Genomic DNA, 16,049 nt, shown 5'->3' with positions numbered 1-16,049 from the left:
AGTTATAATACGGGGAAATTAGCTAAAATTACGGCATAATTAATGGAAGATTTTTTTTAAATTGGGATAGGTACGTTATAGACCGAAGTTATTTTTCATCAACCCTCCCCACCCCTCCCTCCTCTGCGTCACCCTCTACCCTCCCTCAAAGAGCCGAAAATTAGGTTTTTCTCAATTTCTGACAAAACCGTTGATGATACAGAAAAGGCGTATAGAAACGAGGTAATCCTTAATAAATTTGCTACAAATCTCTCATTAACACTTTAGTGCTAGCACTTATAGTTTTCGCATGATCCGTCACGAAAGTAGGTCCTTGCTTCAATTTTCTTTAATGAATGTTAAGTTTTCTCCCAAAATGCTTACGAAATCGTCGAAATTTGTTTGATATGTATTACTAAAATATTATAAGCTCAGAATGTATTTCAGGGAAAAAAATCACTAATGGGGACTTGAACTCACGGCTTCTGGATTGATACTCCAGGGCTCTACCAACTGAGCCACCAAAAGCTCGTCCCTAGTCAGCGAATCTTTCTACTATGTATGTATATGGATCAATGGTACCCCTAGCGTCATCTACCTATCATAATATCTATCAATCCAGAGTGAATTCAAGTCCCATCCATGTAGTGATTTTTTCCCCTGAATTGATTGATTTTTCCATATACTTTTTGGTCTAAGTACCTATATAAATATATATTTTATGAGTATTTGTTTATTTTATCCTTTATTTATTTCTTTTCTTAGATTAGGTTTTTTACAATATGAGTATAAAAGTAAAATAAAATAAAACACTTACAAAACAATATAAAACATATAAACACATTATAAAAAACCTATTTATAACCTATTTATTTGTTTATTTATTATTATATCCTCGTAGCGCCCACCATATAAAATTTTTGCTAGGGAATTTTGATTCTTATTGTACTTGAAATTGAATTCAATTTCATTTGTTCGAAAAATTGTACAGAAGAAATTATATTTTATTTGTTTACATGAAAGTTAAAATTCCATTGAAACCATTATGTACCTTAGAAAGTACATTGGGCGCCACGAGAGATGCTGGCAACCCCAGGCTAGCAAACACTTGTATTCAGATCTCTACGAGTTTTTATTTATTAAAAATATGTAAAGTTATATGAAGATCAGTATAAGTGCACAAGAAAGTTGTAGAAATAAAAGGACTTCAGAAAATAACAACCAATCGTCAATTTAAAACGGATTGTAGCAGAATCTTATATTGGTAAGAATAAACAAACTACCGTTTATGTTTGAAATCTATCAACAAACTGCATTTATATGTCACATTATCCTATGATTGGGCGAGAGGCCTGACAGGATTGCACTACTGCCAACCTCAGGAGCAAAAAAAAAAAAAAAGTTACCAGCACAAAAAAAACCGATTGCGTTCAGAAACTAGATCACAAAAATCGATTCTCGATCGATTTTTAGTATCGATTATAGTAAATAAATTGATGTCCTATTTGGAAAAAAAAAAACAATGTCGCCGTCTAATGTAAAGCATATTTCATGTTCAAAATGCGATAAAATTATAAAGAATGGCGAAATTATTAAATGCGAAATATGTCAAAATTATTATGACTTACCTTGCGCTATACTTACTCGGCGATTATTTGATCTGATGACAAAGGAAGATAAAAAAAACTGGAAATGCAGAATGTGTGTAAGAAAACCAGTAAATAAAATCGCATCACGCCAAAAAGCTAACACTATGTAAATTAATAATGACAAAAATAGTAAAGACAAGTCCGAACCGAGCACTGCGACTAAAGTTTTATTACCTGAAATTTCTGAAAATACTAAGACCGACGGAAAAGTCCCTGAAAACTCTTGTACATCTAGCGATATGGTAATATTGCCTACAGCCACATCGCTCGACCTAGACAATTTATCAGACTGTGACGAGATTCATTCCAATCACGCAAACTCAACTCTAAACAGCAGCATGCGAAATACAGCTTCACCTATTGCAAACGCTAAAAATACTATTTCTAGCACACAGCAGACATTAACTAAAGTAATTATGAGTAAGTCAAAACATATTCAAACCCCGGTCAAAGAAAACAAACCCACATCAGAGTCTTCAGATGAGCAGACCGAATCAGAAACAGATACACTTTCGGAGACGTCTGAAATTCGTGACACAACTTCACGGAGCCTACCCAATATTGCAAGTGAATACAACATAGACGAATTAAGTAACCAAGTCACCATATTATCAACGCAACTTGCTAGCGCACACTCGGAAATAGACCGCCTCAATACGGAAGTTACGACTCTCAATAAACAAATTGAAGAAAAAATGAAGCTGATAAATACTTACAAAAAATTACTTACTGAAAGTACATCACCTAGTATAAAGAAAACGCCTGCAAAAACTAAACATCTCCACAAAGATACAACTACGCAGAAGAAGAAGAAATCGAGAAAGAAAAATCAGCAACCGAGTCAGCAAGACAAAAGTTTAAATAAAGAAACCAATTCACTTGAACATTCACATGATTCTAGAGCGTACGAATCAGAAGCGGAAGAAGCAGCGATATCTCCTAACAACCGACATTCGACTACACCAACAGTGCAGAATGAAGAAAAAATCGTGAAACAAAAAATCTGTATGTTAAGTTCTAACAAATATAACAAAGTTCTCAATAACACTGAACACTTTTTAGGCTCCGATTATGAACTATGTCATTACCTTTCTCCAGGTGCAGATATAGAACATCTCTTATGTAACCTAGATAATAAGTTGATCAATTTTACAATGAATGACCATTGTATTATATTCATAGGCGAGCAAGACTTTTTAGTAACAAAAAATTATGAAAACCTTGTATTATCCATAAGAAAGTCATTAGAAAAAGTCACTCATACCAATATAATAATTTGTATACCCACTTTTAACTGTGGAAATTTTAGTAATATGTATAACAGAAGAGTAGAATTGTTTAGTGAATTACTATATCAAGATGTGTATAAGTATGAATATGCTTATATATTTGACAGTAACCGTAATCTGACCTATGACAGTGTAATGTTTTCTCAGCAAACGGGGCGTCTTAATAACAGTGGTTTTAAGGCTATACTTAAAGACTTAAGAAATTTTCTTCTCCAAATTAACGAAGAAAATAACATGTCACTTCTTGAAAGGTCATTGTTTTTTCGAAAGTAAACCTTTAAATCAATGTCGGGACAAATTACCAATAAGATTACTACATCAAAATATACAAGGAATTTTATCGAAGCTCCATAGTTTGGAATTGTGCCTAGCAGAATTTGCAGGGAATGATATGTTGATCGACATACTGTGTATGACTGAAACTTTTGTAAAACGCGGTAGCGAAAAAAGTATTCATTTAAAAAATTATAACTTGGCTTCTAGCTTCTGCAGGGCCGAGAAAAAACGAGGAGGAACTTGTATTCTATTGAGAAAGGGGATTGATTATAAGGCGCTACCGTTATGCAATGAACTTTCTGTAGAAAAAGTATTCGAATGTTGTGGTATAGACATCCCTTCGCTTAATTGTATTGTTATTTGCATATATAGAATACCACAAAATAACTTAATCCAGTTGTTTTTCGAACACTTAGAGAATCTTCTTCATAAAATCTCCTATAAAACAAAAAAGAAAATAATAATTACTGGAGACTTCAATATTGATATTTTGAAAGAAAATACTGCATCATATACGCTCAGAAGATTATTAAAAAACTTCAACTTAACATTGCATATAAATCAACCAACACGCTTAAAATCATGCATAGACCATATAGCAAGTGACATCAGTGATGCTAAGGGCTACGTATTCCCTGTTCAATTATAGTAAGGCGGCGGAATTGAAAAAAGTCGTCTAGTTTTGATGTGACTGGAGAGTATACTGCTGACAAGTGGTATCGTTGTGATCGGTAGACTTTACTGAGTACGAAATAATGACTTGTCACTTTCTCAGACTGTGGGGGGGTTAACTATGACGTCACAAAGATCGCGGTCCCGGGTTTCAATTTTTTGCCAATTTGTCTAGAACCCCTTATCCAATTTTGAAAAATGAGGTGTCGATTGAAAGCGTATAACATGCTGATTAAGATTTATTATATGTGAAGAGTATAGTTTTGTTAGTTATTTTTTAATTAATAATAATGCAAAAAATACTTTTTTTTTACTCTCTTTTTTGATTTTTGTGACTCAAAAAGGCAATGAAAACGGCCACTTAGCTAAAAAATATGTTATATAAATCATTTAACTACATTATTAAGCTATCTGTTGCTTTTTAAATTTCTACGATCGGATAATAAATAAGCAAACTACAACCACATACCTGTAGGCGGGGAGTACCGCTTGACACGCGTTCCCATACATTCGGCGTCTACCAAATTACACCTCGCGCAAAATTCGTTTCAAGCAGATATACCTCTAATCTTATTCATCGTAACCTATCAATATTGGTATCATTTGAAAGTACAATTAAAGTACTTTAAGAAACAATGTCAATCATTTTCATAAAATCAATAATCGCCAGTCTGCGGTGGTTACAAAGGAAAAAAGTGGGTATGCAATTTGACTGGTTTCCTAGGTTTGATACCCTAGACGAGTTTAAAAGGGGAGGTAAAGGTGACATATGGGTTGTTCTCTGGCCTAAAAGCTATACAGAGGGTCAGGGAGAAAAAAACTAGGGTTTAAGTTTAGTTTTAAGTTATTTTTTCTTTTATTTGTTGATTTTATTGTGTTTAATTTTTTTGTAATTTTATCAAGGATACACATTGGTTTCTTTTGCTGAAAATTCCCTTTTTTATGAGAAATGTTATGAATTTCATGGCATTTTCCGATAGAGACTAAAATTAACTTTCAAATAAGGCCACATAGTCATACTGATACATAGTCATACCCTTAATATTATATAAGTAAAAGTATGACTATGTGGCCTACTGATACATAGTCATACCCTTAATATTATATAAGTAAAAGTATGACTATGTGGCCTTATTTGAAAGTTAATTTTAGTCTCTATCGGAAAAAGCCATAAAATTCATAACATTTCTCATAAAAAAGGCAACTTTTAGCAAAAGAAACCAACGTGTATCCTTGATAAAATTACAAAAAAATTTAACACAATAAAATCAACAAATAAAGGAAAAAATAACTTAAAACTAAACTTAAACCCTAGTTTTTTCTCCCCTGACCCTCTGTGTAGCTTTTAGGCCAGAGAAAAACCCATATGTCACCTTTACCTCCCCTTTTAAACTCGTCTAGGGTATCAAACCTAGGAAACCAGTCAAATTGCATACCCACTTTTTTCCTTTGTAACCACCACAGACTGGCGATTATTGATTTAAAAAAAATGATTGACATTGTTTTTTAAAGTACTTTAATTGTGCTTTCAAATGATATCAATATTGATAGGTTACGATGAATAAGATTAGAGGTATATCTGCTTGAAACGAATTTTGCGCGAGGTGTAATTTGGTAGACGCCGAATGTATGGGAACGCGTGTCAAGCGGTACTCCCCGCCTACAGGTATGTGGTTGTAGTTTGCTCATTTATTATCCGATCGTAGAAATTCAAAAAGCAACAGATAGCTTAATTATGTAGTTAAATGATTTATATAACATATTTTTTAGCTAAGTGGCCGTTTTCATTGCCTTTTTGAGTCACAAAAATCAAAAAAGAGAGTAAAAAAAAAACGTATTTTTTGCATTATTGTTAATTAAAAAATAACTAACAAAACTATACTTTTCACATATAATAAATCTTAATCAGCATGTTATACGCTTTCAATCGACACCTCATTTTTCAAAATTGGATAAGGGGTTCTAGACAAATTGGCAAAAAATTGAAACCCGGGACCGCGATCTTTGTGACGTCATAGTTAACCCCCCCACAGTCTGAGAAAGTGACAAGTCATTATTTCGTACTCAGTAAAGTCTACCGATCACAACGATACCACTTGTGAGCAGTATACTCTCCAGTCACATCAACTTTTCCCGAGACCCTCTCGCCGCTCTACTATTATCTGATCACGACACTTGTCAAGTTCTTGAATTTCCAGTAAAAGGTATCCCAATAAATAAAACCCAGGACTACTGGTATGTAACAAAACGAGACATGTGTAAGGAGAACATACAAAAGTTTAAAGGTTATATAACTAATCTTTCATGGGCTGAAGAGTTTTCCATAAAGAGTATAAATACAGCTTTCAATGGATTTCATGATACCTTTACATTATTTTACAACCTTTGCTTTCCTGAAAATATAATAAAAATTAAAGCAAATAGCGGCGGTCCTAAATGGATAACAAAAGGACTCAAAGTATCCAGTAGAACGAAAAGAAAACTAAGAGCAATATATTATAAAGAAAAAACTACCCAGAGTAGATTAGAGTTTAATTCATATTCTAAATTATTGAAAGCTTGCGTTATTATATCCAAAAAAAATGTTAACAGCAAATATGTACAAAAGTCAAAAAATAAATGTAGAGCTGTTTGGAATGTTATTAAAAATACGCATGATCGAAATTTTACCCGACAAGAAATCGAATCCATTGAGTCTGATTCCAAAACTATTACGGACCCGTCTGAAATTGCAAAGTTGTTCAATGATTTCTTGATTGACTCGACAAATGTTGACATAAACGTGAACGCGGAAGAACACAGCGAAGGGCCATCATTGAAGGTCGAAAGACTTCGGGATAGTATATTTCTAACGCCATGCACAGTACACGAAATAGAGAAGATCATTAAATCCTTAAATAATACAAACTCTACAGGCTTTGACGATGTAGCAACTTATGTCCTCAAGGAATGTGTTTCAGAAGTTTCCCCTATTTTGACTCATTTAGTCAATCTATCCTTCATGGAAGGTACTTTTCCTGAGCGGCTTAAAAAGTCCATAGTGAAACCTATTCACAAAAAGGGTAGTAAAACTGACATACGAAATTATCGCCCAATAACACTAGTTCCAATATTTTCCAAGATATTTGAGCGAGCATTTCATAATCGCGTAACAAAATTTCTGAATAAGTTCAATGTGATTGCTACAGAACAAAATGGATTTCAGAAGCAAAAATCGACCACTCATGCATCATACTCACTTGTTCGTAGAATCACTCAATACATAGATGACAAAATTCCAGTAGTGGTAACATTTTTTGACATGACTAAAGCATTCGACTTTGTTGAACATAAACTCTTGATTAAGAAATGCCAACATTATGGACTTAGAGGCAATGCTCTTAGCTGGATCGAGAGCTACTTGAGTAATCGTATGCAATGTGTCGAATTAAACAGACTTGACAAACTCAATGTTAATGTCGCTTGTCGATCAGACTACAGATGCAACGGGTACGGGGTCCCTCAGGGAAGTATTCTTGGTCCACTGTTGTTTCTTTTATACATAAACGACCTCCCTAAAGAAACAGAGTACCCCATGTCCCTGTTTGCTGATGATATAGCCGTAATAATACCTGCTGATGACGCCACAGATACTTATGAAAACAAGCTAAATGATGCAATAGACACAATAGACTCATGGCTAAGCAGAAACAACTTGCAAACGAATGTATCAAAAACATGTTATATTCAATTTCGGAACTACAAAACAGAGCCGATGGATCTACAATTATACTGTAGAAGTCAGAAAATTGAGCAAGTTAATGAGATGAAATTTTTAGGCATAACCTTAGATGAACATTGCACATGGAAAAATCATGTAAGACTGATCTCCGATAGACTCGATAGGTTTGTTTATGCTTTGAAACAGCTTAGAACTGTCGCTGGAGAAAAGACAGCATTGCTTGCTTATAATGGTTATGTTGCATCGGTTTTAAGGTATGGTATATCAATATGGGGCAACTGTACAGATGTCAATAAAGCATTCATAGCTCAAAAAAAGTGCTTAAGAGCAGTATGTGGAGTAAAGCCAAGAGACTCTTGCCGACCTTTGTTTAAGAGACTGAAACTGCTAACCTTATTTGACATGTATATATTAGAATTAGGATGCCTTGTACGCAAACTTCCACAGTTTTTCAAAGTAGTTTCAACTAATAGTAGATTAAGAGCAAGGGATGAATTTTAACTACAGATGCCACTATGTAAGACATCCTTATTTAAGAAAAATTGCTACGTAATGAGTATTCTTGTATACAACAACTTGCCCTACGAGATAAGACAATTACCCGACAAATTATTTGCTACCAGATTACACAATTGGTTAAAAGATAAATGCTTTTATTCTTTGAATGATTTTATGCACTATTCTGATAATATAAATGTATGAATTTAAATTAATTTTGGAACGCTATTTTAATGCTATTATTTAATGTTTTTCTTTTTGTAATTTCATTTGACCTTTCTTATTAAATGCGATTGCGTATTATTATTTATTAAATGTAATTATTGTTAGTTAAATGTGTTTATAATGTATTTATATTGACCTCTGAATTGCGTGTGATTAATGATTATGTACAATTTATATATTTTAGTTTTAAGTTAATTTGCATGCCATATTTGTTTTGGCTAAGCATGTGATACAATTTAATTAGTAATTACTTTAAACATCTGTATGCAATACCATGTTTAAGCAAATAAATATTTTCTTTCTTTCTTTCTTCTTTCACGAGGATATTATTATATGTATATATTGGTGTATTAATGTAATTGTATATGTATATATTTGTTACCATGTGTATACAAAATTTGCATTTAATTATTTTAGTGGTTGTACATTATTAAATTGGTCACTCATCGTTAATTCGCTTCTACTCATTTTCTCAAAGGTTGACTGGAAGAGATCCCATTAAGGGATAAGTCCGCCTACATTGTATATTACTGACTCTGTAACTGTGTCTCTTTTGTTTCCTTTATGTACAATAAAGCTTATACATACATAAAGGAATCTTAAGTAGTTTCTAAGGACTGAGTATTATTAATTTCGCCTCGAACTTTACAACGGTACTGGTAATGGAACAAGATGTCTAATTTATGTACATTTGTCGCAGGTTGCAACTTAAAGATCTTCAACAACCAGGAATTCGCCGCGCTGCTGTCCGCGTCGGTACCGCAGGGCTTCGAGGCCGTGTTCCAACTCACCCGCATGTGCACGATTCGCATGAGCTTCGTCAAGGGCTGGGGCGCCGAATACAGGTACACTAGTCGTCTCTCACCTGCTAGTGTGCTACCTCACTTAGGGTTGCAAAAAAACGATTTTTTTTCTGGCTTGAAAAAAAACCGTGAAAAAAAAAACAGTTTTTTTTTCTGGAGTATGTTTTTTTTCTAAAGTACGAAATCTCAAAATTTGCAAAGTAGTTAATACTTTTATACGGTTTTTTAGACTTAATGTTAACTATGAAACGAATTTAATCAAATTACTTTAATTTCTGGTCTTATAAAAGTAACATGTCGTATTATTTGTTCATCTGAAAAAAAAAACATATTTAGAAAAAAAACCATGGTGCTCGGTTTTTTTTCACAATTCTGAAAAAAAAAACGTTTTTTTTTCTATTTACAACCCTAACCTCACTGCTACCTAGCAAGCACAGGCCGAGCTCCGCGTGGGACTTTAGACCCTAAGCAAGCACTTCAACTGGCAAGAGTGACAGAGTGACCTTCGTCAAGGGCTGGGGCGCCGAATACAGGTACATTAGCCGCCTCACACTGCTACCTAGCAAGCGCAGATCGAGCTCCGCGTGGAACTTAAGACCCGAAGCAAAGACCGGCACCTTTTTTAGGCTTTATGGGAAATAAGTCGAGTTTGAACGGGTGTGGTAGGTGAATTTTAATTCTAAGTTTCGGCTTTGCTTTTGTCTGGACCTGAAAAAAGAAGGTTATCAATCTCATTTACTAGACATATGACGGTCTTGTCTTAAAATGCTGATATAAAAGTATGCCGTATATAAATAAAGTATGCCGGTCTTGCCAGCACTGACCTTATAGGACATTCTTATACAGAGTGACTGTCCCACGGTGAGATTAAGGACGTGTACAAATGATTCAATGGATTCAGATTCAATGGTTTATTCATGGTAAACACATAAATTATTTACATAAGTAATTCATAATTACAAAAAAAATATAAGAAACTAAAATATGTCGTGTTTACCACGAAATGGTCCCGCCTCAGCGTAAATGCTGACCCCTAGGGGTCAGCGCTGATCTTCCGGCGAGACCAGTTTGTGGGCCACGAACGCAGCTATGCGGCCTGCCCTTCCGGCATATCTGAACGCACCCACTATTGCGAGGCGGTAATCAGCGCCATCTGGACTGCGGGTAGGTTTACACATATTGACACAATAAATAAATAAAAATGGCCGGTCAGGTCGCACAGCGTGCCAATGAGTTCAAAATAACAAAATTGAACCATTTCACTCATATACCTACATTTTAATATTAAAACTTACATTAAGTATTAAAGTACTACATAATTAGTCCTGTGTACAAATATTTCTAAAAGAAGAAGCCAGAGAATTATGTTATGTTAATAATATATTAAGTTCACTACCCGCTAGGCCAGACTGGTGGTGTAATGTTATTTTAGCCCTTGTTCCTTGTAGATAACCAAGTTTGATAACTGGTTTTGTATGAGAAAAAATAATTCTTCCTAGCTAACTGGGTTATGAAATAGGATTTTTTTTCTTCATAGAAAACCATTATTTTTTGCAGTTTTCTACGAAGAATTTTTTTTCTTTGCTTACCCGGTTATGAAATGGGTTTTTTTTCCTCATAGAAAACCATTATTTTTTGCAATTTTCTATAAAGATTTTTTTTCTTCTTGACTTACCCGGTTTTGAACTGGGATTTTTTTCCACAAAGAAAACCATTATTTTATGCAGTTTTCTACGAAGATTTTTTTTCCTCTAAGCTTAAAATAGAAACCTGCAAAAAATAATGGTTATCTACGAGAAAAATTATTCTCATTTCATGACCGGGTAAACAAAGAAGAAAAAAAATCCTTCATAGAAAACTGCAAAAAAGAATGGTTTTCTACGAAGAAATAAAAAATCCTCTTTCATAACCCAGTTAGCTAAAAAGAATTATTTTTCCTCATACAAAACCAGTTATCACACTTGGTTATCTACGAGGAACAAGGGTATTTTAGAATCGGTATAATGTCGTCGGTCGTTTGTCGCAGACGGCAGACGGTGACGTCGACGCCGTGCTGGATCGAGCTGCACCTGAACGGGCCGCTGCAGTGGCTGGACCGCGTGCTCACGCAGATGGGCTCCCCGCGCCTGCCCTGCTCCTCCATGTCCTAGGTACTTCTTTTTTTTATAAATGGGCTTACTCTTGGCCACAGACTAGCCAAAGGCAAAGACGTGGCCTACGATGGAGTGAGCTCGCCCCTCAGACGAAGGATACTATAGACTTGACGCAAGCGTACACCCGTAAGGGACAGATATAGAATAATGGAGCGAATTTAAGAATCACTTTAAAAATGGCTAACAGTTTACCATAAACAACCTACGTAATTTGGGCGGATAATAAGCTTGACAAGCCACGTCCTTATTGTTTGCCACAAACTCGTTTGTGGCAACGGCGGAAAAGTGAAACTATGACAAAGACAAAAAATAACATTTTGCTCTCTGTCACTTATTATAATTTGTATGTGACCATCTCGTTCGGTAGTGGTATTATTATTTGGCTGTCTAGTCTATAGTATCCTTTGTTTAAGGCTCGCCCAGAAGATGCCTGTTCACTCTTGATTTGAAGGTTTGTTGTTGTCTTTTCTCTACACAAACATGTGCTTAAGCCCATTTTTAGAATTCGGGACACCCCAATAGGCTACTTGCCTCCTAGTCAAATCAGCTTCTTTTTATGAACTGTCAAAACGAATTTGAACGACTTGCTAATATGGAATTTATATGAAATCGAATTGAGTGACGTCACGGTTAACTCAGTTACTTTATATATTTCTACCTGACTTATTAAATAGAAATTGGATTTAATAGTTATTTGTTTATACAAGGGGGCAAAGTTGTTGTTTAACCTCACGTGCCAATATTGATACCCGAGCAAGCGAAAGATTCCAATATTGAACCGCGAGCGTAGCGAGTGGTTCAAAAAGTGGAATCTTGAGCGTTGCGAGGGTTTCAAGGCACGAAGGTTAAACAAACTTTGCCGCCGAGTGAAACACAAAATTTTTCACCACACCAACACGAACAAAATACTGACTATAAAACGTCAAACTAATTCAAATCTATCAATTTGTTCAATATTTATAATTCAAAATCATCATTTATAGGTAATTTCTACCAGCCAGCTCAAGATATCAAGTTAAAATTTGTATGAAATTACTTTGCACTCTTGTGGATAAAATGCAATTTTGCTATCTGTTTTCGAATAGCAAAGTAAGCCTTTATCAGTTGGTGTGGTGAAAAAATAATTTCTGTCTATGTTTTTCTTATAATTATCTGATGCTTTATTTCGTGCATGGTATAAAATATTTTATTTTAACTACAGTCAAGTTATTAGCTTAAGTTGTTAACAAAAATTAACTCACTGTCAGTTTCGTGACGATAATTAAGCATGAAATTTCTATATAAATATTGTTTTTGTGTTAATAATATGAACAAAAAAGCGCTGGTAGTCTAGCGGTAAGTACGTGCGACTTTCGTTCTGGAGGTCGCGGGTTCGAACCCCGGCTCGCACCAATGAGTTTTTAGGAATTTATGTGCGAAATGTCATTTAATATTTGCCAGTCGCTTTTCGGTGAAGGAAAACATCGTGAGGAAACCGGACTAATTCCAATAAGGTCTAGTTACCCTTCGGGTTGGAAGGTCAGAGGGCAGTCGTTTTCGTAAAAACTAGTGCCTACGCCAAATCTTGGGATTAGTTGTCAAAGCGGACCCCAGGCTCCCATGAGCCGTGGCAAATGCCGGGATAACGCAAGGAGGATGATGATAGTGGGAGTGTTCTTAGCCATGTTTCATAAAAATCGCTCTACTATGTCGGGGTTACTACTACTACTTCACTGGCTCAGCGACCCAAAAACCACCAGGCATCGCTTACCATCAGGCGACCTGTCTGCTCGTTTGCCTCCTATCCCATAAAAAAAAAAAAAAAAAAAAAAGGATCTTGGCCTCCGACACAAGAGATCGCCACTCTGCCCTATCCTGCGCCACTTCACGCCAGTTGGGTACACCGAGTGCGGAGTCTTTCAGGGCTTCCTCGCACCAACGATATCTGGGACGCCCACGCGGACGTTTTCCACCCGGGTGACCCACATATGCTCTTCTCACACCACGATCCTCTCCCATCCTTTCCAGGTGGCCGAGCCAGCGGAGTCGTGTGGCTTTGATCTCGCCAATTATATTAGGCACCGCCATTAGCTCTTCCAGCTCTCTATTTCTCCTGCGCCTCCAGGTTCCATCTCCCTCTTTGATTGGCCCTAGAATCTTCCGCCAGATTTTCCTTTCCACCACTAAGAGCTTGTTCTCTTCTTTCTGTGTCAGTGTCCAAGCTTCACACCCATACATCAAAATTGGTCTAATAACAGTCTTGTAGACTCGAATTTTGTGTGGGAATTTTAATTGTTTTTAATGACCTGATATTATTTGTTACAGAGTCCCACTACATAGGAAGCACCGAACAGTAACCTAAGCGTAGCTCAAACCTAATCAAATACCTCTGTCATGAGTCTTAGTAACTAAAGTAAGGACATTGCTACACTTTTATATAGCTGTGCTATGTTAGGACACAGCCTAGGATTTAAGTTACAACCTAAAAGCAAGTATTTTATAGCTCCAAGTTGTAGACAAAAATACTGGTGTTGGGCACTGGTCCCACCGCGAGCTAGTAAACTATGAGCTATCGGCTATAAAAACGAACAAAAGATAAGCACTCCCGTGTAAATAAAAGAGACACGGCGATGTTTATAGTTACTCGCCCAGCGGTGAGCTATCAGTATCGCCGTGTCTCTTATTTGCACGGGAGTGCTTCTCTTTTGTTCGTTTTTATAGACGATAGCTCATAGCTTACTAGCTCGCGGTGGGGCCAGTGTCTTGTGCCCAACACAAGCCTTCTTGAGCTTACTCTTGGGACTCAGTCAATCTGTGTAAGAAGTCCACAGATGTCATATACCATAATCAAGCAAACGTATCTACTTAGCGTGTCCAATGAACTTGTAAAATTCACTGAGTTGTCCGTCTTTAATCGCAGCTTGCATCTTGCAGTAACAACAAATCAGCAGTTCTCGAAAAGTTTGTAGAAAAATTAAGGAAAAAGTTAAATTTGTTTTTATTATTCCTATTTTGTTACCAAGATTTTTTTGATGAATTGAGAGTTTAGTAAGTTTTATTTCGTCTTTAAGGTTCTCTAGTATCTATATTTTCTTAATTATAATAATTATCCTGTATATATCTTACGAAAGTCGATTTATAAGTACTAAACGTTGCTGTTGTTAAACTAAAATTTGCTGACGTGGCTATGTACAAAAATATTCGGGAACTGCTCAAATATCAACAATTTAAATATCTGGATCTGCCCCTTTGGGGCGACAGTTCTATATTATACTTGCTTTTAGTTTAAATCCTATATTTTAAAACCTAGATGGTTTGAAGAACCCGGCTTGCGAGTCCATTTCGGCCCCGTGCCAACGGAGCCCTATATTGTATAAAGCACACCTATATCGTGTATGTACACAATATTGTATAGTTTTATATCGGTTCCCAACCTTTAGATGGTATATTTTTACACCGCATATTACTAGTATACTAGCGGGCGAAATGTAATTTTTACTTATTTGACTCACTTGTTCGTTTTGCAACCGGCTCCTGGTTTGCACTGGTCACAAGCTATGAAACGAACGAAAGATACCCGCTCCCGTGTTAATAAAAGAGACGCGATGATAGAAATAGAAATATTTTTTATTCATGGCAAAATAATTAAAAAATAAACTACACATAAATACAGATCAACAGAAAATTATTTACACACATAACATCACAATAAGGTAAGTAGGTACACATAATTGCCACGAAGATGGTCCTGGCTCATCATGGTGTTAGCCTGGAGGGCCAACGCTGATCTTCCGTCAGGGCCATGCCGAATGATAGCTCGAGGGAGTTGGGCCATTTTTTTTTTCAAAGTTGTCCACCCCACTTTTTTTATAACATGGGTATTTTTTACGCGATTAATACTCAGAATCGCGAGGTCTTTCGATCCTGATAGGAGAAAAAAAATGTCCCAAGATTTCCATACATTTTTTCGAACCTTCCATTCCGTTACCGCCATACAAAATGTATGAAAATATGGTAACGGAATGGGAAAAAAACCATGGGACACTTTTTTTCTCTTATTAGAATTGAAAGAGCTAGCGATTCTGAGTGGAAACCACAAAAAAAAAATCCAAATCAAAAAAAAAAGTGTGGTGGACAACTTAGAAAAAAAGGCCCAGTTATAGTTCGTCGCCGAGCTATGAAGTGAAATCGCTCGCTCTCTCTTTTATTCACACTGGAGCGACTATCTTTTGTCCCTTTTTATCGCCGATAGTTCATCGCTTACTCGGTTTTGGTGGGACCAGTGCCTTATGGGGGATTTTAGAAAAAAGTGTACTGTTTACTTTAGCGAAAAATTTAGAACACGCATCTTCTGGGCGAGCTCACTCCATCGTAGGCCACGTCTTTGCCTTTGGCTAGTCTGTGGCCAAGAGTAAGCCCATTTATAATTAAAAAAAAATAGACATTTTGGGTTATTTTGCGTGAAAATCGGTGAGCAATCATTACAATAAAGTAAATATTTTTTTATCTAACCTTCGGGTGTACGTTTCGTCCTCCTAAAGTTGTGTGAAAAATTCCTCAGATCCGACTATATTTTTCTGGTTTTAAATCAATAGTTCACATGATTCCGAGTTGAAATACAAATATACAAAAAAAAAATCTCGAAAAAATGAAACCGTACATTTTTTTTTCTGAAATGCTCCTGTTATGTGATATTGTTAAGTTTAATGTTGAAATAAATTCGTGATACACTTTTATACATAGTTTTATACGTCATTACTCCCGCTAGTGCACCGACAGTATACTTTCTAGTCTAACGAACAATG

General features: G+C 35.8%; 1 protein-coding gene across 1 annotated transcript in view; it reads left to right on the top strand.

The window, feature by feature from the left end:
- The window catches only part of LOC125238668 (mothers against decapentaplegic homolog 3), a 39,853-nt gene extending 25,995 nt beyond the window's left edge, over positions 1-13,858 (top strand). Inside the window, exons 10-12 of the mRNA XM_048146060.1 lie at positions 9,010-9,154; positions 11,139-11,262; positions 13,570-13,858. Of these exons, the coding sequence (XP_048002017.1) occupies positions 9,010-9,154; positions 11,139-11,262 (269 nt within the window). The 3' untranslated portion in view covers positions 13,570-13,858. The remainder of the gene's footprint in view (positions 1-9,009; positions 9,155-11,138; positions 11,263-13,569) is intronic.
- The last annotated feature ends 2,191 nt before the right edge of the window (positions 13,859-16,049 follow it).

Source organism: Leguminivora glycinivorella, chromosome 24 (assembly GCF_023078275.1).
Source record: "Leguminivora glycinivorella isolate SPB_JAAS2020 chromosome 24, LegGlyc_1.1, whole genome shotgun sequence".
NCBI lineage: Eukaryota > Metazoa > Arthropoda > Insecta > Lepidoptera > Tortricidae > Leguminivora > Leguminivora glycinivorella.
The sequence above is the reverse complement of the archived record's forward strand: the minus strand, read 5'-3'. Positions and strand labels throughout refer to the sequence as shown.